This window comes from Zophobas morio, unplaced genomic scaffold, assembly GCF_036711695.1.
Source record: "Zophobas morio isolate AGI-343-1 ecotype UQ-CSIRO unplaced genomic scaffold, CSIRO_AGI_Zmor_V1 ptg000023l, whole genome shotgun sequence".
Lineage (NCBI taxonomy): Eukaryota > Metazoa > Arthropoda > Insecta > Coleoptera > Tenebrionidae > Zophobas > Zophobas morio.
The window spans coordinates 9167832-9191108 of record NW_026972128.1 but is presented as its reverse complement, the minus strand read 5'-3'; the positions used below and the strand labels follow the sequence as shown (position 1 = coordinate 9191108).

Here is a 23277-nt window from a genome sequence, read left to right as displayed (position 1 = left end):
CCATAGTATCTATCAGATAGTTTTTCGTTTTTCTCTGATAACATGTGGTCGTCTGTGTACGGCATTGTTGGCTTCATTTTATGTGCCGTACTTATCATTATAGTTATCAAGTGTTGTTGTGATGCTGACAACGAAGCAATTTCCCAGTCGCACCAAACAGTGTCAACATTTGCAAGTGATGTTCCATCACAACAATTTCAACACAGTGTGACTTTCAATGGTATTCCGATTTCTGTAGGTGAAGGTTTGTACTGTAATCTTAATGTTGTAAAATTTTGAAGTTTGTGGGTGAATGGTGAGTTGTTTACTTAGTGGTCGTTGTAGCGATCATTATTTTTAGATATAAAAATATCCATCGAACCGTGCGCTTCAGATAATAAAACACGTAGTGTACGGCCGTGTTTTCCAACTTGTTTAGTGAACGATTATAATATTTAGTTTGAGCCTAAATACCTAACTGAAATTCAAGGAAAACAATATACTAGAAAAATTAGAAATCATACTTAGCAAAGACACGTTGAAAATTTTGACGTTTGAATAAATTTGCTAATAATGAAAACAACGTCTAAACTCTAAGTAATCGAGGAAACTAAGTACTGTTTTAAGTACCTAGAACAATCTGGACTAAAATTCCGTCTGTAAATTATCATACGTACTATCAATAAATAACTTGTACTTATTAGTAGGTCCTAAAAATTTTAACTAAGTGTATAATAAGATGTTTTGCATTCAATTCACATTCTAACGGATTTAGTGTCCACAATAAAATTTGGTATGGAGGAAGTGGGAACAATGCCATACTGTTTTGAGAATTGTGTATTATTTACATATAACATCCAAGGAAAGGTTATTTTTAGCAATACGTCATAGTTTTGGAAATAGTCGTAGTTGTTTGTCACATAAAACAATAATTTCACACGTAATACTAAGGTTTGCAGACTTCTTTCTATGAATTTTATGTACTGTTATACACTGTATTTTCCAAATTTTCTAGCAACCAAAAATTTGGATTTTCCTGCTTCCTCCTAAGAATTTCCTTAGTCTATGTTGACCCAAACATCCTGCCAAAATTAGACATGTGAACAAAATTTTAAACCCCGCGAAAAATAAAAAATTTGACCTGAAACTATAATCGTCAACAAAAGTGAAACTCTACGTTGTCTTTTTATGGCGGAATGCGTTCAAATGCAAAGCTGGAAAAGTGCCCCTAAATCAAACACAAACTATGGAGGACAAAAATTGTTTATTTCTCCATTTTGACGGGAAAAAGCTATGAAATAAGCTAGTTCTCAGCTGCAAAACAATACTCAAGTTATTACGATGGTGTAGTGTTGCCGCATGTTACACTCTTTACCCGGTCTTCGCAAAATGGCCAGCTATTGGTACAAGCTGCACCTTTCCCACGAAAATTTTCAATTAACGTTTGTTATGGCGGTTTCAAAGTCCTTTCTCTTAAAATGAATCAACCTTTAAGAATTATTATTATATGTACATAAATCTCGACTGACAAGTTATGAACTGTGGATAATGTAATACAATACTTAAGTAACTCTCAAATTTTCTATCTACTGTACATTCCAATCCTAACCACTACTAATCTATAAAGTGATATTCACTAATTTCCTAACGTTCTAACTCTGCATGGTTGATTACCTATGTTGCTGACATTCTTTTTCCTTCCCGAGCGTAAGCGACCTTTCATGACCCTTGGAATACGAAGAAATAGGTCTCCCTTTTCCATCTGTCTGCCTATCTGTCCATCTGTCTGTCTGTCCGTCTGTCTGTCTGTCTGCCGTCATGGACTTTTATTAGACAGATAATCTCCGAAAGTACTGGGCCGATTGTTGTCAAATTTTGTATTTGTTAGGTATATCATGTAGGTGGTAAAACGCTAACCAAAATTTGTCTGATCATCCCCACCACTAATGTGATGACGTCACTTATAACCCTCTTTTGGAACACTTCGCAATTTGACGTTTCCGGGATAGGCTACCGTGGCAAAGCATAGCAAAACGCATCCGTGCGTGATGTTCGACTTCCCGCATGCTGTTGAATGCGCCAAGGTCATCAAAAAAGGTTATGAGTGCAAAAAATGTATTTACAGCACATTATCAACGGGAATACATTAAATCGGAACGATGTCACGTAGACATTTGTTTGATTTGAATGAGTTTATTGCCCCGAAAGAGATGACTAAAATTATTCATAAGACTCCATTGAACAAAATATTCTGAATGCTATTATTATAATTCTTATCTTATCATTATTTTATTGTTATAAAGATGAGCGTATTCTCACATTTTTCAGAAAATGGGTTGGCTCGTTCTTAATTTGATCAATGATAAATTGACCGATTCATTAATTTTTTTGAGTCACCCTGTATATGGAAATCCAAAAAATATAAATGGAGTGATAAATCACAAGTACAGACTCATCATATTTTGTACAGTTTAGATAGGATTTATTCAGCAAATTTTCGAGCTGACGTCATCATTTTTTTGGGGGGGATAAGCAAATATATTTTGACTAAACATTTATTATGCTTTTTATAACCTAAAAACATCTGCGAGATTTCAAAGCATTCGGTTTTGTAGTTCCTGAGTAAATCAATAAAATAAATTTACGCATTCATTAATTTTTTTGAGTCACTCTGTATATGGAAATCCAAAAAATATAAATGGAGTGATAAATCACAAGTACAGACTCATCATATTTTGTACAGTTTAGATAGGATTTATTCAGCAAATTTTCGAGCTGACGTCATCAATTTTTTGGGGGGGATAAGCAAATATATTTTGACTAAACATTTATTATGCTTTTTATAACCTTAAAACATCTGCAAGATTTCAAAGCAATCGGTTTTGTAGTTCTTGAGTAAATCAGTAAAATAAATTTACGCATTCATTAATTTTTTTTAGTCACCCTGTATATGTAAATCCAAAAAATATGAATGGAGTGATAAATCACAAGTACAGACTCATCATATTTTGTACAGTTTAGATAGGATTTATTCAGCAAATTTTCGAGCTGACGTCATCAATTTTTTGGGGGGGATAAGCAAATATATTTTGACTAAACATTTATTATGCTTTTTATAACCTTAAAACATCTGCAAGATTTCAAAGCAATCGGTTTTGTAGTTCTTGAGTAAATCAGTAAAATAAATTTACGCATTCATTAATTTTTTTTAGTCACCCTGTATATGTAAATCCAAAAAATATGAATGGAGTGATATATCACAAGCACAAACTCATTATATTTTGTACATTTTACATAAGATTTATTTGGCAAACTTTTGAGCTGACGTCATCAAGTTTTTGGAGGGGATAACCAAATATATTTTGAGTAAAGATTTATGATGCTCTTTATAGCCTTAAAACATCTGCAACATTTCAAAACAGTCGGATTAGCAGATTCAAAATTAAATTGCAAAATGTTGTTTATAATTTTGATTTTTTTTTTCCAAAAATCTGGACGTTTCGGGTAAAAACTGAATTCGGAGTCGTAAACTACATGTTATTTTATACAATTTAAAACCTATTTACTATGTAGAATTTTTAAGTGACGTCATCGTATTAGTGGTGGGGATGATTAGACAAATTTTGGTTAGCGTTTTACCATCTACATGATATTCCTAATATAAGTACAAAATTTCACAACAATCGGTCCAGTACTTTTGGAGATCTGTCTAATAAAAATCCGGGACGGCAGACAGACGGACAGACGGACAGACAGACGGAAATGGGAGACCTATTTCTTCGTCTTCTAGGGGTCATGAAAGATCGAGAAAACGTAAAAGTAGAGAGTCGGCCGACGGACTCGATTACAATACTTCCTTTGCTTACGCTCGGGAAGTAAAAATATAGGGTACGAAAACGAATTTCAATGTCATTTACCTTCTTAGACGATTACTGGTATTACTAATCTATATTTATTTTAATGTATAGAGTTTATCACGTATACAAATTCGCGATATCAATTTTTTTTCGACCATTTTACTTCCCGAGCATAAGCAAAGGAAGTATTGTAATCGAGTCCGTCGGCCGACTCTCTACTTTTACATTTTCTCGATCTTTCATGACCCCTAGAAGACGAAGAAATAGGTCTCCCATTTCCGCCTGTCTGTCCGTCTGTCCGTCTGTCCGTCTGTCTGCCGTCCCGGTTTTTTATTAGACAGATAATCTCCGAAAGTACTGGACCGATTGTTGTGAAATTTTGTACTTATATTAGGAATATCATGTAGATGGTAAAACGATAACCAAAATTTGTCTAATCACCCCACCACTAACGTGATGACGTCACTTCAAAATTGTACATAGTAAATGGGAATTAAATTGTATAAAATAACATAGTCCTACACATGTAGTTTACGACTCCGAATTGAGTTTTTACCCGAAACATCCAGATTTTTGGAAAAAAAATCAAAATTATAAAACAACATTTTGCAATTTAATTTTGAATCTGCTAACCCGAATGTTTTGAAATGTTGCAGATGTTTTAAGGCTCTAAAGAGCATTATAAATCTTTACTCAAAATATATTTGGTTATCCCCTCCAAAAACTTGATGACGTCAGCTCAAAAGTTTGCCGAATAAATCCTATCTTAAATGTACAAAATATGATGCGTCTGTACTTGTGATATATCACTCCATTCATATTTTTTGGATTTGCATATACAGGGTAACTCAAAAAAATTAATGAATGCGCAAAATTTATTTTACTGATTTACTCAGGAACTACCAAACCGAAAGACTTGAAATCTTGAAGATGTTTTAAAATTATCATAAGCATAGTAAATTTTTGATCAAAATGTATTTGGTCGTCCCCCCTAAAAAAATTATGACGTCACCACAAAATTTTGCTGAATAAATCATATCTAAAATGTAGAAAATATGGTGAGTCTCTTCTTGTGATTTATCATTCCATTCAAATTTTTTTCGATTTGCATATATACAGGGTGACTAAAAAAAATTAATGAATGCGTCAATTTATTTTATTGATTTAATCAGGAATTGCAGAACCGAATGCTTTGAAATCTTGGAGATGTTTTAAAGTTATCATAAGCATGGAAAATTTTTTATCAAAATGTATTTGCTCATCCCCCTAAAAAAATTGATGACGTCAGCCTAAAATTTGGTGAATAAATCCTATCTAAAATGTTAAAAATACGATGAGTCTGTACTTGTGATTTATGATTCCATTCATATTTTTTGGATTTGCATATAAAAGGTGACTCAAAAAATTAATGAATGCATGAATTTATTTTATCGGTTTAATCAGGAATTACAAAACCGAATGCTTTGAAATCTTGGAGATGTTTTAAAGTTATTATAAGCATGGTAATTTTTTTATCAAAATGTATTTGCTCTTCCCCCCTAAAAAATTGATGACGTCACCCCAAAATTTTGCTGAATAAATCCTACCTAAAATGTACAAAATAAGAGGTGGCTCAAAAAAATTAATGAATAAGTCAATTTATTTTGTTGATTAAATTAAAGGCAACACTTATTATTAGTATTACATTGGACCAACCCAATTTGGTAGACACAAAATTTTGTAAAGTAAAAACTCGTTTAAAACATAAGCGTAGCACGCTTATTTACATTTACTTTAACATTACAGACGTGCATTTGTTTTGTGCGCTGACTAGGTTCCGCGAATGTGGTATAGACATGTTTAAGGTATAATCAACCAATTGTGAATTCCACCGTCAAAAATTAAAATAAGACCCAATGTTTTATATAATAAGCGGAAGTCGAAGCCATAAAAATCTCTAGACGACCATCGGTTTTGTTTACAGTTTCTCTGTTTGACTCTCACGTATACAGTCTCAGCAAGTGTTACGCTTGTCGTCTTAAATTAAGAATGCTTATAGTAGCCTGCATAGATATTGTAGCCGTCCATAGAGTCGAAATTTGCGAATAAAAATAAAATAAAACCGGTTCAAACGGAGCCGACGATGGCTTGCAAAGTCTGACATCACTCTGGCACACGTTGCACAGAGACGTATTTAATGTTGAATGTCATTTTTTCCGTTATGATATAATCTGTTTAATTTCTGAGCTGAATCTCGTCAATAAAATCGAAGCTCTGTTCACTGTACACAAGTTGTGGTATGGTATATTCATCGTTGCGGAGGCAGGTGGAGCGAAAAACCTGGTCATCTTAGCAGCAAACACGCCTATAAACTAGTCCACGTGGACTGTTTGTTTCCTGTCATATTTTAGTTTGCTTGAACCAATTGTGTTGCACCAAACGGTTATTACACTTGTTGAAATAAATTTTCAAACTTCCATCTTTCTCTAATTCATCGGTTTCGTAGCTGTGTGACAAATCGTTTGTCGTAAATAGAAAATAGTAAGATTACAGTGACCCTAAGATTTTGTGCAAACAGCCTTAAATACACCCCTGTGTGATATGACGCGTGCCGTAGTGACAGAACTTGCAAGCCGTCGTCGGCTCCGTTTGAGCCGGTTTTATTTTATTTTTATTCGCAAATCTCGACTCTATGGACGGCTACAATATCTATGCAGGCTACTATATACATAAACGATTTTCAGTTGCCTCTCCTAGTACACACCGTATACGTGAGTAAATTGTTTCGTTATTGTATTATTACAAATCAATATTTAAAACGACCCAATTCATTTTCCCGAAAATTTGGGAATACAATAATTTTATTCTTAGTATTACACTACATCTATCCCAACTGATATACGTGTCCTTGCAAAAATGTTGGTGACGTCATCGCAATTTTTTTTTAAATTCCCACTACAAAAATGTAATGAGAAAAAAAAACACAATAGGCATGCAGTCGTCAAGTTTCCGTCAGCGAGGGAAGTACTGTCTAAACTCTTTAGACCAATTTTTTTGTTTTATTTTCAAATACTGTTTCGCCGAGTTGTTTTTAATTCCTCCCAAGCGCGAAATTTCAATTTCAAAACCAGAATACCAGAAGTCAACTCCAATTACCTACGTATCTATCATGTGACAAGGATCGATACAATTGTATTTCAAGGATGAAGGACGCTTGTTCTAAATATTCTGGATATATATTTTTAATCTTTCTGAAGATTTTTATATTAGCATCATCATCATATCCTCAATTGCCATCGTAAGGATGAAATTTGGTATGCCGTTTTGTCATCTTTTCAGGAGTAGCCCTAATCGGATCTAATCTAATATGTCAGTAAATGAACGTTCATGCACGTCTGATTGATGAACCTTTGTTCCTTTAGCAAACAAAAGTGAAAGTCACGGCTGTAAATTATCATTACCACAATCCTAAGTGGTTTACAGAAGACTTCAAATGAACACTTTTGGAAACAGAAAGTCAAGGTTTACCAATTCCGGGTCCTTTACTTAGTGGTACATTTGTGGTAGTTTTGTTTTTTTTTTTTTAATTTTCTTGGTAGGATGATTGTAATTTGTACCGCAGTAGACATCATTTCTGCGCTAGCTTTTATAAATTTAAGAGTGAAAAGATCATCAAAACCATATAAATGAAACCATCACTACTATACAATACTACGGTTCGTAATTTCATAAATAAATCATCTTTTAAAATACTCGTGACACCGGCGCCAACAGCATAGGAGTGACTAACACTATTATTGCAGGACCAGACGAACTAAGTAATTGTTGGGTAACTGTGCGTCGGGCGCCAGTAGTCAACGACCTTGTCTTTTAATCCCTCCTCATTCCATATAACCAATGCATTACGTTTGACAACACTGGCTTAGCACTGAAACAGAAATAACTGCCGGTTTGCCCAGCCCACATTGTTTTGTTTCGCGTATGTAGCGTTGTAACATAACCAAGAACTAGTAGTTTTAGTAGTTTTTCAATTAATCGTCCAAATTCCGACATGGCAGATTATTTTCCCTATAAAGGGCTCGGTCTTTTTTTAGTCGTAATATTAGTATTTATTGTTATGCTTATCATAAAATGTTGCATTGGTAGGTACCGCACTACTTTCTGTATGCTTATTTACATTGTTTCAATTAAAGACGGCTCGCGAACAACCAAAGTTAAAAGAAGAAGACACCGTGGAAACAGTTATCAAGATATTTATCGAGATCTGCATGACAGTTTCTCGGCTACGACTCGAACAACTCACACCGCAACGGCCCCGCCTCAGCAGACAAGAGTCACAGACATTTCCAGTAACTTTGAGGATTTAGGGGTTGATGATATTGTTGTAGTACCAGACCCAAATGAAGGTGTGTTGGAACATATTATTCTTCAAAATTTGAAATTTTCATTTGTTTATGCACGTTATCTCGCCAGCACGAAGTGCGTTTATTTTTGGATACGCGGGTACTTTGTTATGATAATTTGAAGGTTAAAGATACAATTAAAAAATAATACATGTTCACCGCTTTGCGACTGACAAAACGCGGTTAGAAAGTGATTAATTGTACTTTGTTTGCATAATATACTGCACAGCGAAAAATTACAGTTGCAGTATTGCAATGACAAAGTTATTCAAGATCAGTCAAATTTTGTCAAGGAAGTTTGAACATGTATAGATTATGCAACACAGAATACAAGATAAAGGTAATTTCAACAAGGTCATAATTTTGTTTTTACAAAATGATCAATTGTAAATGTGACTTAAACACCTTGACTTGAAGTAAAAGCTTCTGCATCACACAACAAAAAACAGTTTTGAATGACATTACAATGTATTCAAACTAGTGCCTTCCAAATGTCATAATTTACAGAAACTATCATCCAAAATAAAGTCTTCATGTTTACTAGAGATTTAATGGAACATCCAAATTGCAGCCACTTTTAAAATACATCAGAAAAAGGGAAAACTGCTTGCTTGGGACACATTAAATCTGCTAAAAAGCATGCTGTTCCAGCAACTCCTTCATACAAACTGAAGGGACAATCTGGAGTTCTTGCTTCATTGACAAACTGGTCTGTTTGCATAAATTTAGCAAAACTGAGGGCCCTGTGGAGATGTTTAGGGTGCTCAGTCAATCTATACAACAACAGGAATGCATAACCATTTCCAGCTACACCATGGCAAATACCAGGACCTTTTTTCAATAATCCTCTGGACCAAATTAAATCACCCATTTTTTCACAAGACTTCAAATATTTACTTTCATTCCACAGTAAATAAGCTTTAGCCATGAGGTAAATCATACCTCCAGCACCATGACACCAGTGAACTAACTCATTATGACTATCAATTTCGTCTCTGGCACAAGGAAAATTCCCTTCTTCATCTTGAAGACTTAGCAAGTAATCTACTGTTGCTTTAACCTCTTGAGCTTGTGTAGGATTTGCTTGTAAGTAGCCTGGGACGCTTATTAATGCTTGAAGAATTGTACACAATCCATGAGCAGCACCAAAATATTCAACTTGATAATATGAGTACATTAGGGGGCATGGACAACAATGTCTTTGAGAATATTTGCGACCAGAGTCTACCATAACGTTGCATAACGTGTAAATTTCATGTAGTGGAAGCTCAGTGTTTGTTTCTTTAGATAACCACAGTGCACCCAACACATAACCTACAAAAAAAAGTATGTTGGTGAGCACCACAAGTTTCATATTTTAATACCGGCTCTTCCAACAAACAACTCATCAGAACCACAATTCAAGAAGTTCGTTTCTTTGCAAATTGGTGCAACGTCGTGGAACATTTTCCTGAATTTATCACTTTGTACCTTATCTCCGGTTGCTTTAAAAGCGGCAGAGGCAACAGCATAAACACCGGAATTTCCTAAGATGAATGAAGGTATGTCTCTCTGACAGCTGCATTTAACTGCATTAAAAGCTGGCGTAAGGTACTCTAGCGATTTTGCTAAAAACTGGTTTTTGTGTTCACCCAGTGGAGGAATTTTGCTCAGGTGGTAGTACATGTACGCGATTCCAGCGGTGCCCAAGTACAGACCATCTTTACCATTCCGGTCAATGGGTTTTACATTGTTCTCTATATCTTTTATTATTTTTCCGACGAATTTTTTGTGAAAGTCTGCAGACATTTGATGGTCAACGTCATGACCTTCGTAGTCTGGCATTACGTTGCGAAAATACCTTCTCGGAGCCATTTTTTTTCTCAGTAAATCGTCGGAAACAACGGTCGAAAGAAATCGCCAGAAATTTCTTAACATTAATTTCGCAAACTTTCCACGGGATGAATTTTCTGACCCGTCACAGTAGACATTTTGTTTGTTTATTTTTGTTTCCGATCAGCTGAATCCCTGACATGTATTGTCGCCAACCTAACAGAAAAAAATCATTTTAAGTGAACCAAATTGATTTGAATATCGGTATTTATTTATTGTTATCTCTATTATACGTAGCTGAAAGTTGATAAGTATAATCATTCGCAGTACACGATAAGTTAAATGGAATTATAGATTAGTGGGATTTAAACTTCGATGGTGTAATTTTTCAAGGTTTTCCGTGCTTCTATTGGTAATCCGCGGGGTTGACAACTTTGACGTTACTCTTGAATTTTCTTGTCAATGTTATTGGCTGCTTATTAGTCGATGTAACGTTGTGTAATTTAGTTTGTGGACCAATTTAGTTTAGAACTTAGAAGTAGGGAAACCCCGGACAGCTCATAAAATGCAGTTTAAACTTTTTAACGAAACGAAGAAAAGTTGTGCAACGTTTGTGTGAACAAAATGTAGATGATTCACTTTTGTCCAGTAGAAGTGTGCCTGTAATTTAGCGCAATTAGTAGTTGTCGAATTGAGTCTACTCGTATACCATGGATGTATTTATTCCCATCGTAATTTTCGTTTTGGTTTTTATATTATTTTCCATTTGTGGATTTTGTTGTAAAAGGAAACGTGAAGGCACAGTTTATGGTTGTAAGTCTTTTATTATATAAAAAAATGAGCGAAAATGCATTAAATCCTTTACAGTAGCCGGTACGAACGTGACTGTATCAGGTCAACCTATTTCAGCCTCTCCGGTCGTGGTGCCCCCATACCCTGTGGAGCCCCGACATCCTACACCTCATGCGGCGCCTCCAGGACCTGGATTTAGCACACATCATCCACCATACCCAACACAAACACCTCATCCTATGCCTGGTAAGCTACCCTCATTTGATAGTTGACATCAGTTCATAACATTAACAAAATTCTATTTTCTTAGCTCCCATCTACTATCCTCCGCCAATGGGTATGTGAAAAATAATTAACATTTGTTTGTTTTGTCTTGGCTTTGTTTGTAGTGCGCTATTTTTGTGTTGTGGTAAACAGTAACAGAGGTTATTATTTCAGGGGCGGCGCCGTATCCACCAGTTGTAGGTTCCTCTCCCTACCCTCCAGTCTCAGGTGCAGCACCGTATCCTCCAGCAGGACCGGCAATGGGTGGTTCAGCTCCATATCCAGACTTTGGTGCTCAGCCACCTTCTTATTCCGAGGCTATCTCCCAACCACCAGTAGTACAACCTCTACCCCCAAAAGAGGGCTACATCAAGCAGGCCCCATATAATCCTAACTATTAGTTATATGTTGTGTGGAAATTTTAAATTGAAGTGTTCTTAATTTCTCTCATTCACTTTGGCACTTCAATTATGTTGGACAAGATTGTTTGATATGATTATATTGTTAGTGGAATATAACAGAAAGTACAATTCTGGTAACGTGAAAAATGGAGATATCTGACTTTGTCATAAGCTTTCGTTTAAGAGTTCTTCAGGGCTCTGAAGATTGTTTGTCATTTTACATGTGATAACAAGTGCTTATGTAGCGATGTTAAGTTCTTTTTTATTTTTTATGAAAATATATTTTCTGTGAAATGAGGATATTATTTAATCCTTGCAAGTGAGTGTAATGATGGAGTTTGTTATAATAAATATATTTTTATTTAATTTGTGATACATCGGTGTTTAACTACTAGTATCCTTTTAGTAGTTTAAAAGGAAGCTTTTTTGTTTGCAAAGATTTCGTTTAACACTGAGCTAATGCATGATGTATGCTAATTATTGCTATTTATAGAAGCTTGAGCATAGTTTATTTAAGCTGGACGGCTTTGTTAACAAACTAATTATGTGTTTTATATTCAGGAAGGTATTTCTTACATTATAAATAATTAACTGCAAAGGTAAAAATGAAGTTAATCTTGTGTTGTTTTCAAAGTAATCGTTTAATTGCTTACGTAATTTAATATAGAAAATTTGACGTGGTGAGTTTGGCAATATCGCAGATAAAATTTCTGAAGAAGCTACGCCGTTGTAAAATTTATATTTATTATATTTACGCAAGTCGATAATATCCTCTAGGTAACAACGTTAGTGTATTTGTTTTTCATGATACGATACTGGATGAAAACGCCGTGGTTTCATTGCCGGAAATGCACAACTAAATTTTAAATTCACGCACGTTGCATTCAAATAATGATCTTTTATTGTCTGCAGCTCTCTTTGTTGGGAGTACCCATTGTGTGCGCTTGAAATCATCATTTTATTAATTATTACAAATAAAAACAATCCGAGCATATCGCAAGTATTCGAGATTGCCAGTGCAGCTCAGCTCCAGGGCGGAAATAATATACTGGAGGTTAAGAGTTCAAAAAGATGGTTTCGCACCGCTGCCGACATAAAGATAAGCCACATTCCGTGCAATATATTCTTCCCTTCCCGCTTAACGCTTTTAGCTCGAATCACACAAAACGAGAAAAGTTCCTGCTGTATGTGTAAGAATTGAACGCAGCTCTAGAAAGGGAATTATTTCCGGAAAATAAAATAGTATTATCACGAAGATAGAGTTTATCGATGTTTGGAGGTCAATCATTGTTGAACTTTTGTGTGCGTAAGACAAGGAACTTGGTTTGGAATTTTAGCAATACTTACAGGACGTACATTTCCGTCATCTTCGCTGTAAACTACACTGCTGATACTGATTTGATAATATAACAATTATTTGTAGATCGAGATAGCTCTGTGTCCAATATTGATAAATATGGAAATCACTAGATTTGAAAGCTTTTTAATGGAATTAAGATTTTTAGTAATGTCCTCCAACAAAAGAGTGTTGTTGTTCATACTTGTTTAATAGCAATTATTATCACTCTTTATTTGTCGAAATTTGTCAAAAAAATTAACGTTCTAATAAAAGGGGTGTATGGAAACAAACGTCCCGCCAACATTGAGACATGAACAAATTTAAAAACCCGCGAAAATTCAAAATTTGGCCTCGAACTGTGATCCCCAACAAAATTGAACCCTACGTTGTGTACCTTTTTTATGGCGAAATACATTCAAAAGCAAAGTGGTGATCGCTGAACCCCAAATTTGTGCCCTTAAATCAAAATGCAAAATATGGAGGACAAACTGTAGCGACAACGTCGCGCCATGGACTTTAAACATTCGCATGTCTGAGGCTTACTTCCATCCCCGCGAAGGACCCTGCCAACTAGACAGCCCGATTCACTAGGACTGAAAATCCGCAGATAAACATTCGCGCGGGAACGGCCCTGAATTTGAATGTGGGGGGCCGTCATTCTACCCCGTCATGCGATCCTGTGCTTTTATTTCGGTTATAAATCTCCAGAATTTGCCGATAGCAAGGTGAGTATTATAGCTACAGGAACGGAAATAAGTAAAATTTAATAATGCTACATTTTGTCAAGAATTTCAAACAACAAATTTACATGATGTTAAATTATGCATTAATTTAAGTTACCTACTGATCAAATCAAAATTAAGTTAATAATTCAAGATGTGAGAAAATAATTCGGATGTAAGAAAATCATATTAATACCGGGTGTCTACCTAATGCGTGAATACCTCCGACTTACTTTCTGATTTCTTAGTAACGATGGTGACTGAAATCTACCTTTTATTTTTTAGGACAATAACCATAACAACCACGGGGCTAGTAGCTGCTAAGATAAGACTGATTTTGCCAAATGACATACCCTCTAAGAAAAGAGAGGGTGGGTGGGCGGGGCTAATACCTGCTAAGATAAGAGTGATTTTGGCAAATGAGATACCTTCTAAGAAAAGAGAGGACTGGTGGGCGGGGCTAGTACTTGCTAAGATAGAACTGATTTTAGCAAATGATGTATCGTCTAAGAAATTTAATTAAATTATTGTAAGAAAAGACACTAGAGGCTCCAAAGCACTTTCAAATTCTTTCCAAACAGGAATACCGAGAACCTCAAGATTCTTTTAAATTTTTCAAAAAAAGAACACAAAGTCCCCCAAAATTGTTTTAAATAATTTACAAAAAAAAATCCCTACGGGCTTCCAAAATAATACGCCATGGGTACTCAAGAGTCTCCCGAATTAAAAAAAAAGACTGCGGCACTCAAGACTTTTTCAAATTCGTAAAATATAAAACACTTAAAAGTTCAAAAGATTTTTTCAAGTTCATCCACCAACAAAACACCAGATTCCTTTAAATTTATGCGAAAATAAAACACCAGGGGACCAAAAATTAACTGCAAACATTTTAAACATAAGGTTTTGACAACTTTGACAATTTTTGATACGTCAATCATTTTTAACTGCTAACTCGATTTCTGCTGATTTGTACCTTCACTTTATACACAGGCAAACATGGTTGTCAAATGGAATTTTATCAAATTATTACAAAAACAACACAACAATATCTTTGTATAGTCTTTGCCATTTCTATTGAAACACCACTTGTTAATCGTAAATTTGGCAACGTTCATATTTAGACAATTTTTTAACTAAAAGCCGTTGTCAATCAACCGAAAGCTGTCACCAATTGCTAAATTTTAAGCAAAATCAACAGGTGGTGTTTCAATAGAAATGGCAAAGACAATAGTTACATTCTAACTGAAATGGTAATTAAACATGGTCATGGGGGAGAGAAATATTAACTAAAAGTTTTATTATCTACTACTTATTTTGATAATGAATGTGTGTTAAACGTAGCAAAAGAACCAAATTTAAAATCATTATAACTCCACCAAAATGTAAGAAGTAATTTTTTTACTATTTTTCGCAGACTCACCAGTTGATTGTTAAGAGCGTAACGGAGAATTAATCCGCCATTTTCCAGACACCCGGTATAATACAAAGTAAGCATAAAATACACCTTACATTTCGCCTCCATGATAATAGGTATTAATTGAACTGATACATAAACTGATGATAATTTTGAAGGCCTTATACATACATATAACTACCACAAATGGACTATTTTAAATTTCTAGTGAGAAGTTATGTGGATAATGTAATAATTACTAGTAAAAACATTGCGAACCTTTAGATATTATTGTTGTAAAAAATTGGTCCAAAATTATTTCGACAGAACTTTTCTCACCTCTGAAATACAATAAAACAAATCTACAAACTTTTTTATATGTTGCCTTCTTTTAAATACACTGCCAGACAAAAAACTTCAGAGACGTGAATTTTTTGTGATTACCTACAACTGGTCGAACTTTTGTAAAACATATTCCAAAAAGCAAATCATTAATGTATTCATACATAGAAAACATAACTCTATTCTAGAACATGTGGAAACACAAAAAAAGTGATAAATACTCAAGTGTCCGGGTTTTTTGTCGGGCAGTATATATTTCTCTACGAAATCATTTTGACCATGTTTTAAGTTCCTTGTTGTAGAAAAAAGATTACGAATATTTAGAAAAAAACAAAAGTCGAAAGATAAGCCCCACCCACCTAGCTCAATTGGGATGATTTTTTTATTCGCCGTGAATCAAGGGGCGGAGCTTAATTGCCAAATCAGTATTTCCCTAAAAAAATTTACCATTTTAGACTTGTTTTCAGTTTCTTGTCATGAAAAGAAAATTACATATACTAAAAAAAAAAGCCAAATATAAGCCTCGCCCATGCATAAAAAATCATCGCAGTTTAGATAGGGTGGGTGGGCAGGGCTTGCATTTGTCCTGTTTTTCTTATTGTACGTAGTTTTCTTTTCACAACCAAAGACTTAAAACTTTATCAAATTAGTAATTTTTCTTTCAACAAATATGGATTTTTGCAATTACGCTCCGCTCCTCGGTCTGACAAGGAATGAAAAACGAATCCGAATTGAGATGAGGGCGGGCGGGCGGGGCTTGTGTTTTGCCTTCTTTTAAAATATATTTCTCTACGAAAATTTACCATTTTGACCGTGTTTTAAGTTTCCTGTTGTTGAAAGAAAATTACGAATATTAAGAAAGAAAGAAAAGTCAAAAGATAAGCCCCGCCCACCCACCCCACCTCAAGTGTGATGATTTTTTTTTAGTCGTCGTGAGCCAGGGGGCGGAGCTTAACTGCAAAATCGGTATTTCCCTACAAAAATTTTCGATTATGTGATTTTTATGAGAACCCTTATAAGTTATTAAAATAAGATATGAAGTAAATGTAACGAAGCGTGCTGGGTGTACGTTCCAAAATTAACAAAATTTTATGATGAGGTGATCAACATTTTTGCAAAGACACATATATAACTTTGGTTAGGTACAGTGCAATACTAATGATAACAGTATTGTATTCCCAAATTTTCGGGAAAACGCACTGAACCGTTCCCGATTTAATCAATAAAATAAACTGACTCATTCATTAATTTTTATGAGTCACCTGTCTAAGAAATTTAAAAACTTTTAATGCAATGAGAAATCACAAGTACCTGTTCGGCAAGATTTTTTGGGAGGGGATAAACTAATAAAATAAGTTTTGCTTAAGTATTTACCATGATTACGATAACCTTAAAATATTTACAAGATTTCGGAGCAATCAGTTTTGCAGTTTCAAAGTTATAATGCAAAATATTGTTATTCAGTTTTGAATTTTTTCCAAAAATTTGAGTGTCTAGGGTGAAAATTCGACACACCACAAATGCAGGAGTATCTTATTTTAAAAAATAAAAAAAAACTTTATCAAAAATTTTGGAAATGACGTCATCCCATTGGTGGTGGGGATGATTAGCGAATAATTTATCATTCCATTCATATTTTTTGGATTTGTATATACAGGGTGACTAAAAAAATTCATGAATGCTTGAATTTATTTTATTCATTTAATCAGGAACCACAAAACCGAATGCTTTGAAATGAATTAATGTTGTCATAAGCATGACAAATTGTTCATCAAATGTATTTGCTCATCCCCCCCTAAAAAATTGATTGTCACCTCAAAATTTTGCTGGATATTAATCCTATCTTAAATGTGCAAAGTATGATGTGTCAATACTTGTGATTTATCACTGCATTAATATTTTTTAGATTCGCTTATACAGGTGTCTCAAAAACATAAATAACTGAGTCAATTTATTTGTAGTGGTCAAAATACGCATTGTAATACACATACGCACAATACTGTATTAGGCTATGAAATTTATATTTAAAATAATGATGTTGGCAACACCAACGCGTTCTTTGTTTAAATTGATAGTGTGGCAGTTATGGTCAAATAAAGTGTGAATCATTATTTTGAAAATAAATTTCATGGCCAACTAGAGGACTTTTTCTTCGATCATATGGTACTTCCTTTAAAAAAAAAAGTTAAAAAACCTACCAACTTTTATTTGCATATGCAGATTAATTTTACTAAAGATTAATTACTTTTGTTGAAAAATATATTGCAAAAGTAAAATGTAGTGCTACAAAAACTATAAATTATTATCACATTCGTTTAATATCTTCGTTACCTGCTTTAATACCTAAATATTTATCCAAGATCAACTGTGAATCCGAAAAATGCGATAATCTCCTGCAAATCTTGACATAAATGATTAATGAATAAATGAATTTATCGCTAAATAACTGACGGTGACTATCCAAATCTAGAATAAAGTCCTTACTTATACTGTATGTTTACAGTATTAAAGATTTGTCTGTTTATCTGCTACTGTTTTAAATGGTATAAACACAAAATATTTGTGTTCTGTACAAGTAAAGTGTCACTCTTGACTCTTGTTATGTATGTATGACAATAGTGATGTAAAATTTTACGCCCATCACTTATTTTTATTTTTTAGTGTTTAATTATTTCCAAACATTTTAATAATTTAGTACAGATATTTCATTAATATTAACTAAAATTGTACATCGATGTCCTTCAATGTTCTGTAAGAAATACATCAGTGATTGCCATGCGATACTATCTATGACGTCACAACTTTGACATAGGCACAAAACTGAAGATTTGGGTACTCATCGTTACTGTTAAATTTAGTTTCTTATTTTTTGGTCAAAATTATTTCGTAATATGCGGCTATATGGTATCTATGTCTGTGTCAGCAATAAAAAAATAGTAAAAACCTAACAAAGAATAAATTCTCATATTAAATATTCCAGCAATAGGCGTTTAAAGTTTCTTTGTTATAAAATGGTCGTAAATGTACTAAAAATTTAAAAACAATAAAAATTAAGACTATACACCTGGGTATTACATTTAATTAGATACGTACCTGAATAATTAGCAATTAGCCACTGGATTAATATATTTATCGATTTTATTACTGACCAGGTACTGAGGTCAATAAACCTCTGAAACAGTTCAATTATTTTCGTAGTAAATTTTACCTTTAAGTCGTCGTTCTAAAAACTACGAATAGATGAAGGTGTTACAAAGTATACAATGTAATGCTTTTAAACGCAGGAAAAGTTAATTACATTTTATCACTTTCACTTCCTCAACGCAAACATAAAGTACAAGAGACCTCGTGCTACAACATCTGAATCATTGAAATTAACATGAATTCACAAGAATTATTAGATTAATTATCGAGATCTAATTTTACGACTGGTTTCAGTGCGGTTGCAGCACGATAAATATGAATGCATGTGAGTCATGCTATGCGAAGGGTAGATAAACTACGCCGTTCTAACGATTCCTAATAAAAAGTTATAAGCTTCATAATTTTAAACACAAACTATCGTGTACACTAGTCCATCCTAGCAGGAAATGAGAAAAGTGAAATTGAAAGAAATAGTTTATTCGATTCCGTATGATTTCCACCGACCATGGTGTTATAAACTGCTAAAGAGCGTCTCAGGCAGTGCCCGGTATATGATTGACCTTCAAGTAAACATGAAATATTTCATTCACATTGAAGAAGCTGCTGTTTTTTCTTTAATTGTGAAAAGTGCATTAAGATGATCTTTTCGCTGACTCCAAGTAATCTTTTTTAGTAATTTTTGGTTTGGCAAAAATCAAAATAAATGTGTCCAGTTCAGTAAGTGAATATAAACCGCTAGATTTATCTGTAAATAACAAATATACATGTGCAGAGATTTTATTACTAGATTAATTTATATAATTTAGTACAATTATTTAAAGCATGAACAGCCTTTTAAAACACTTACCATTCATTATTCAGATTTATCGCTTAATATCTATTACAATCTCACGTTTATAATTTTCTTAGTTTAAAACAGAAATAAATTTTAAAAAACCAGTTATGCAAAACTAGGATTGTACGGTGATTGCTTTTGATATTCGTCGTTCGAAGGAGTTTGTATTAACTTCAGATCTTTAACCAGAACGTAGTCACCTTTGTGTTCGACTCCTGGAGCATTAAAGTCTGCAAATGGAGCGATTTCATTAGAGATTTTTTATAAATATTAATTTACTTACTAAAATTCGGTGGTAATAAATCTAGAGGGACCGCAAATCGATCACCTTGGCTGGAAATTCTGTGATGTCCAAAATTTCTGGTTTGGGAAGCAGATGGCGCTATTAAAGTTTTGAAACCACATTTTAGTCAACCCAGTACTAAATAGCTTATAAGTATTACCCGGATTTCCAGGAGCAGTATTAACGGCGTTATAATTTGTGTGAACTGTGTAAATGGGGGCTGGTGGAACGCTTCTTCGTACGGAAGGATGTTTTCCTATGAATTTCGTAATAGGTCACGATTTATTCGATTAAAGATAATTATACTTACGTCTTCCACATTTTAAACAAGCTAGCAGACACATCGTTAATAATACTACAATGGCAGGTATCAGGGCTGACAATATTATCGTATCAAATTCCATTATTTCGTTACATTTTGATGAATCATGCGATTTGAAAATCTAGTCCACCTGAAAGTGTTATCGTTTTGATATCACACAAACGAAATAATAAATGTTATCTTGTAATCTTTATATTACGTACACAATATTTATATGCTAATCATTACACTTGTTACATTATAGATTTTCGTAAGTTCACGCTATATCAATATGGTGTCGACTACTAATGGGAAGAATCTACTTGGCTGACTATGTTATCAGAGTACATGACAGAAAACACTATTTATTGTGTGATATAAAGAGAGATATCAAAGTGCGCTAAAGTTTGAAACATGCTCCAGTTTTTTGAAGATTATTAAACATGTCTTTCAATGTTTTATTTCCTAAGCCTAAGTTACTTTCATGTTTCTTGATGTTTCATGACCCCTTGGCTACGAAAAATAGGGCTTCCGTTTCCGTCTGTCTGACTGCCGTTTGTGTCAATTTTGATTAGACAAATTGCTAAGTTAATTCTCTAGATTCACGTAGATTTTGAAATTTTGTAGACGCTTTAAGATTTTTTTTCTTGGGAATGTCATGTTTAAATTTTTTAAATTAGTTTTTGACCACTTACTTAATTATTCCGAGCGGATGTGTCAACAGTGGAATACAAAATGTGTCCACAATTTTTGGCTTTCAGGACACTATTACACAAACTTTAGCTTTGTGGTGGTTTTGATGTGGCCAGTATCAGAAGAATGGTGGAAATTCCCGGTTATGTGTCACTTCGTTCTTGCCTTTGGATGATTTTATTGTTCTTGTGTTGGTACATGGGGGATTAGTTTTGAAATACCATGTGATGTCTTGGGTTTTACCAATACACTGTTATATGGGATTAAATCACAGACTTGTTCTGTCGAGAATAAACTCACTTGTTCAGACTTGTACTGATTCACAAATGATGAAATCGTTGATTAACTTCACCTCGTTTTTCTTCATTAAAGATGTCTGAGTTACTGTCATTGACTGTGATCAAACATTTGTTTTATCTTCAATAAATAAATGGCTTTTATATCTTTTATTTGTGTTTAATTTTTGTTGTATATAAAAATTGTCATAATAATTAGTTGCTAGAATACTAGACAAAATTTTGCCATTATATTATTTTTACAAATGTGGATGAATAAAATAAAATTCTGTAGGTTTTTGCTAAAATTAGAGAAAATACACAAACTGAATTGTTTATTTATTAGTGTTGAAACAATAAACGTCACATTTGGTACTAAAATATTACATGGTTTGATGCATTTAAGGAGTAAGTAATTAAATTCATGGCCTACTAGTTTCAGAGTAATATTAACTTCCTTAATTAGCATTATCACAAATTGCTTTTTATATTCTTAATGTGAGAAAATTGGTTACTTTTAGGAATAAAGACAAAGTTTGAAATGTTTTGTATGACTAAATCGACTAAGATTTGGTTCAGTTACAAGTAATTTTGGTTGGAGCTTGCATTACTTGTTATATTAAGAAATTACTACGGAAGACAAACTTTGGCTTTTTTTTTACCAGTGTAATAAAGACAGTGCTTTAGATTATTACAGTTTGAAGTAAGTAAGTTTAAAAATCAAAAATTCTTTAATTCGTTTTTTTATTTTGAATTTTTATTATTTTTTTAAATTTTACTCCCAAAATTTAAAAAATGTTATATTACGCTATATATTTACCTTACCAAATTTACGCAGCATGTGTTATAATGATAAAATAAATCACATGAACTTTTCGTTTTAATCGAATTCAATTTATCTGTAATACACGACTGATAACACTATAGCGACTACCTACATTTCATCAGAAATTGGTCTTAAAATTAAATAATAAACATTAAAAACTAATAGAAAAGAGTAACAAGAGACTGAAGAAGCATTTTGGAACTGTCGAAACCAACTAAAGTTGTACATACCTACTACAGATGGAAATAATATCTATGCTGACGTTACAACACTACATTGTACTTCGTAAAAGAAGTATTAATAAACACAACTACGCAGAAAATAACCGAATTGTGCACTACAAACACACACAGATTAATTTTAAATCAAATTTTCCTACGCCAACTTCACACTTCACTGCGCAAGCCGCAGGTGAATTTTGTGGTCACGTGTGACGGGTTAAACACATCCAAACTCAAGGTTGTTCGTTCGAAACGCTTAAGTAATTACTTAGCGAGGGGGTACTGCTGAGTACTTGAAGTGAAAAGTCATTAATTGACGTCTCATGTCCGTTAATTGCTGCCTTACAACATTTCAGTTTCTAGAAAAAATAAACATGGTTCATTAACGAAAGCATTTAATGAGAAACTAATAAATACAACATAGAAACAGAAGCCAACAATAAAACTGTTAACTTATGCACCCTCTTAACTTTTTTGTAAACAATCAAACGTGATTGATATGTTTGATACGTCAATGATCAGTGATTTTGTAGAGATTCATCGTTCTTTATGCTGATTTGTGTGTATTCTGGTGGAGGATCATATGGTGGTGGTGGTTCACAAGCAACTGAGTAAGGGGGAGGATTTGTAAATGGAAGACTGTTTCTGCGTTCTAGAAGTAAAATAAAATAATCAAACATAATGTGATGCTATTTTGGCTTCATACCAATGATGAGAAAGTCTTCTTCAATAACATATATGTTAGATGGGAGGTTCTGAATTCTTTCATCACTATGTTCGGTTTTCGGCCCCACTGTAACATGTATTAATGTACTAGCGTAAAATAGTAATTTAAACTTACCTTTACGACAGATTTTAGCTATTGTAACGATTGCAAAAATTACACATATCAGTACAACCGGAAAACCCCAATACTCCATTGTAAATGGAAGTGTAAAATATATAGCATGTTTGTAGGAAAGAGTCAATCTGTGTTGTGATTGAGTTATTGTTACGTATTTGTATTAAAACAGTGATAAAGTATCGCCAAGTTGTAATTGTTTATAGTGGGTAGATGTTTTAAGATTTCAGTAATCCGATTATGTGTTATCAATTTTTTTTATTGATGTTTCTCCATACTTAATCGTGGATATGTATCACTTAAAATCTTTAAATGATAAAGCACAGAGTGGGCTTTTCCGCACAAAAAAGATTTTTACCTCGCGAGTGACAATTAAAGAAGTAAAGCTCATTTTAGTTAATGATTGTCAAAAAAAAAACGAATTTAGACAAAGGATTTATAAAATGCAGCATGTCTAAATTTTTTTTCTGCCAAGTGAAAGAAGTTGAATTCGGGGCTACAATTAAGAAAAAGAGAAAAACAGCTGATTACAGCATCCTTTTTCTTTACAAGTGGTTAAATATTAATATATTGCA

General features: G+C 33.6%; 3 protein-coding genes across 10 annotated transcripts; 1 reads left to right on the top strand and 2 right to left on the bottom strand.

Moving 5' to 3' along the window:
- Nucleotides 1-21: 21 nt before the first annotated feature.
- On the top strand, nt 22-11862 carry LOC135133877 (uncharacterized). Of its 4 annotated transcripts, XM_064062401.1 has the most exons (5): nt 7734-7957; nt 8009-8221; nt 10940-11068; nt 11133-11159; nt 11261-11862. In XM_064062401.1, the coding sequence occupies exons 1-5, from the start codon at nt 7867-7869 to the stop codon at nt 11485-11487; spliced, it is 687 nt and encodes a 228-aa protein (XP_063918471.1). In that variant the 5' UTR covers nt 7734-7866; the 3' UTR covers nt 11488-11862. The 4 variants fall into 4 exon arrangements, with proteins under 4 accessions (XP_063918473.1, XP_063918474.1, XP_063918471.1 ...); XM_064062403.1 differs by lacking the exons at nt 7734-7957; nt 8009-8221 and adding an exon at nt 22-244; XM_064062404.1 differs by lacking the exons at nt 7734-7957; nt 8009-8221 and adding an exon at nt 23-238.
- LOC135133876 (lanC-like protein 3 homolog) lies at nt 8753-10224 on the bottom strand. Its single transcript, XM_064062400.1, has 2 exons — nt 9583-10224; nt 8753-9532 (listed from the first exon to the last, which is right to left on the bottom strand). Exons 1-2 carry the CDS (start codon nt 10133-10135, stop codon nt 8796-8798), a joined length of 1290 nt encoding a protein of 429 aa, XP_063918470.1. The 5' UTR covers nt 10136-10224; the 3' UTR covers nt 8753-8795.
- A 7326-nt stretch (nt 11863-19188) lies between the features above and the next one.
- Nucleotides 19189-23068, bottom strand: LOC135134592 (uncharacterized). 5 transcript variants are annotated; one of them, XR_010281361.1, is made up of 7 exons: nt 22703-23068; nt 22568-22654; nt 21871-22513; nt 19856-19997; nt 19706-19801; nt 19546-19644; nt 19189-19492 (listed from the first exon to the last, which is right to left on the bottom strand). XR_010281361.1 is itself a non-coding variant. In XM_064063312.1 (7 exons), exons 4-7 carry the CDS (start codon nt 19947-19949, stop codon nt 19368-19370), a joined length of 414 nt encoding a protein of 137 aa, XP_063919382.1. In that variant the 5' UTR covers nt 19950-19997; nt 20542-20789; nt 20840-20933; nt 21871-22178; the 3' UTR covers nt 19189-19367. The 5 variants fall into 5 exon arrangements, 4 of the variants coding, with proteins under 4 accessions (XP_063919382.1, XP_063919381.1, XP_063919380.1 ...); XM_064063312.1 differs by lacking the exons at nt 22568-22654; nt 22703-23068 and adding exons at nt 20542-20789; nt 20840-20933 and having other exon boundaries at nt 21871-22178; XM_064063311.1 differs by lacking the exons at nt 22568-22654; nt 22703-23068 and adding an exon at nt 20542-20933 and having other exon boundaries at nt 21871-22178.
- Between the last annotated feature and the right edge of the window lie 209 nt (nt 23069-23277).

Coding starts and splice junctions, on each gene's coding strand:
- LOC135133876 (XM_064062400.1), bottom strand. CDS start 10,135: ATGTTAAGAAATTTCTGGCGATTTCTTTCGACCGTTGTTTCCGACGAT. Junction 9,533..9,582: donor GTTGTTTGTTGGAAGAGCCG/GTATTAAAATAT, acceptor TTTTTTTTGTAG/GTTATGTGTTGGGTGCACTG.
- LOC135133877 (XM_064062401.1), top strand. CDS start 7,867: ATGGCAGATTATTTTCCCTATAAAGGGCTCGGTCTTTTTTTAGTCGTA. Junction 7,958..8,008: donor TATCATAAAATGTTGCATTG/GTAGGTACCGCA, acceptor TTTCAATTAAAG/ACGGCTCGCGAACAACCAAA. Junction 11,069..11,132: donor AACACCTCATCCTATGCCTG/GTAAGCTACCCT, acceptor CTATTTTCTTAG/CTCCCATCTACTATCCTCCG.
- LOC135134592 (XM_064063311.1), bottom strand. CDS start 19,949: ATGGAATTTGATACGATAATATTGTCAGCCCTGATACCTGCCATTGTA. Junction 19,645..19,705: donor TACTGCTCCTGGAAATCCGG/GTAATACTTATA, acceptor AAACTTTAATAG/CGCCATCTGCTTCCCAAACC. Junction 19,493..19,545: donor TTTATTACCACCGAATTTTA/GTAAGTAAATTA, acceptor CTCCATTTGCAG/ACTTTAATGCTCCAGGAGTC.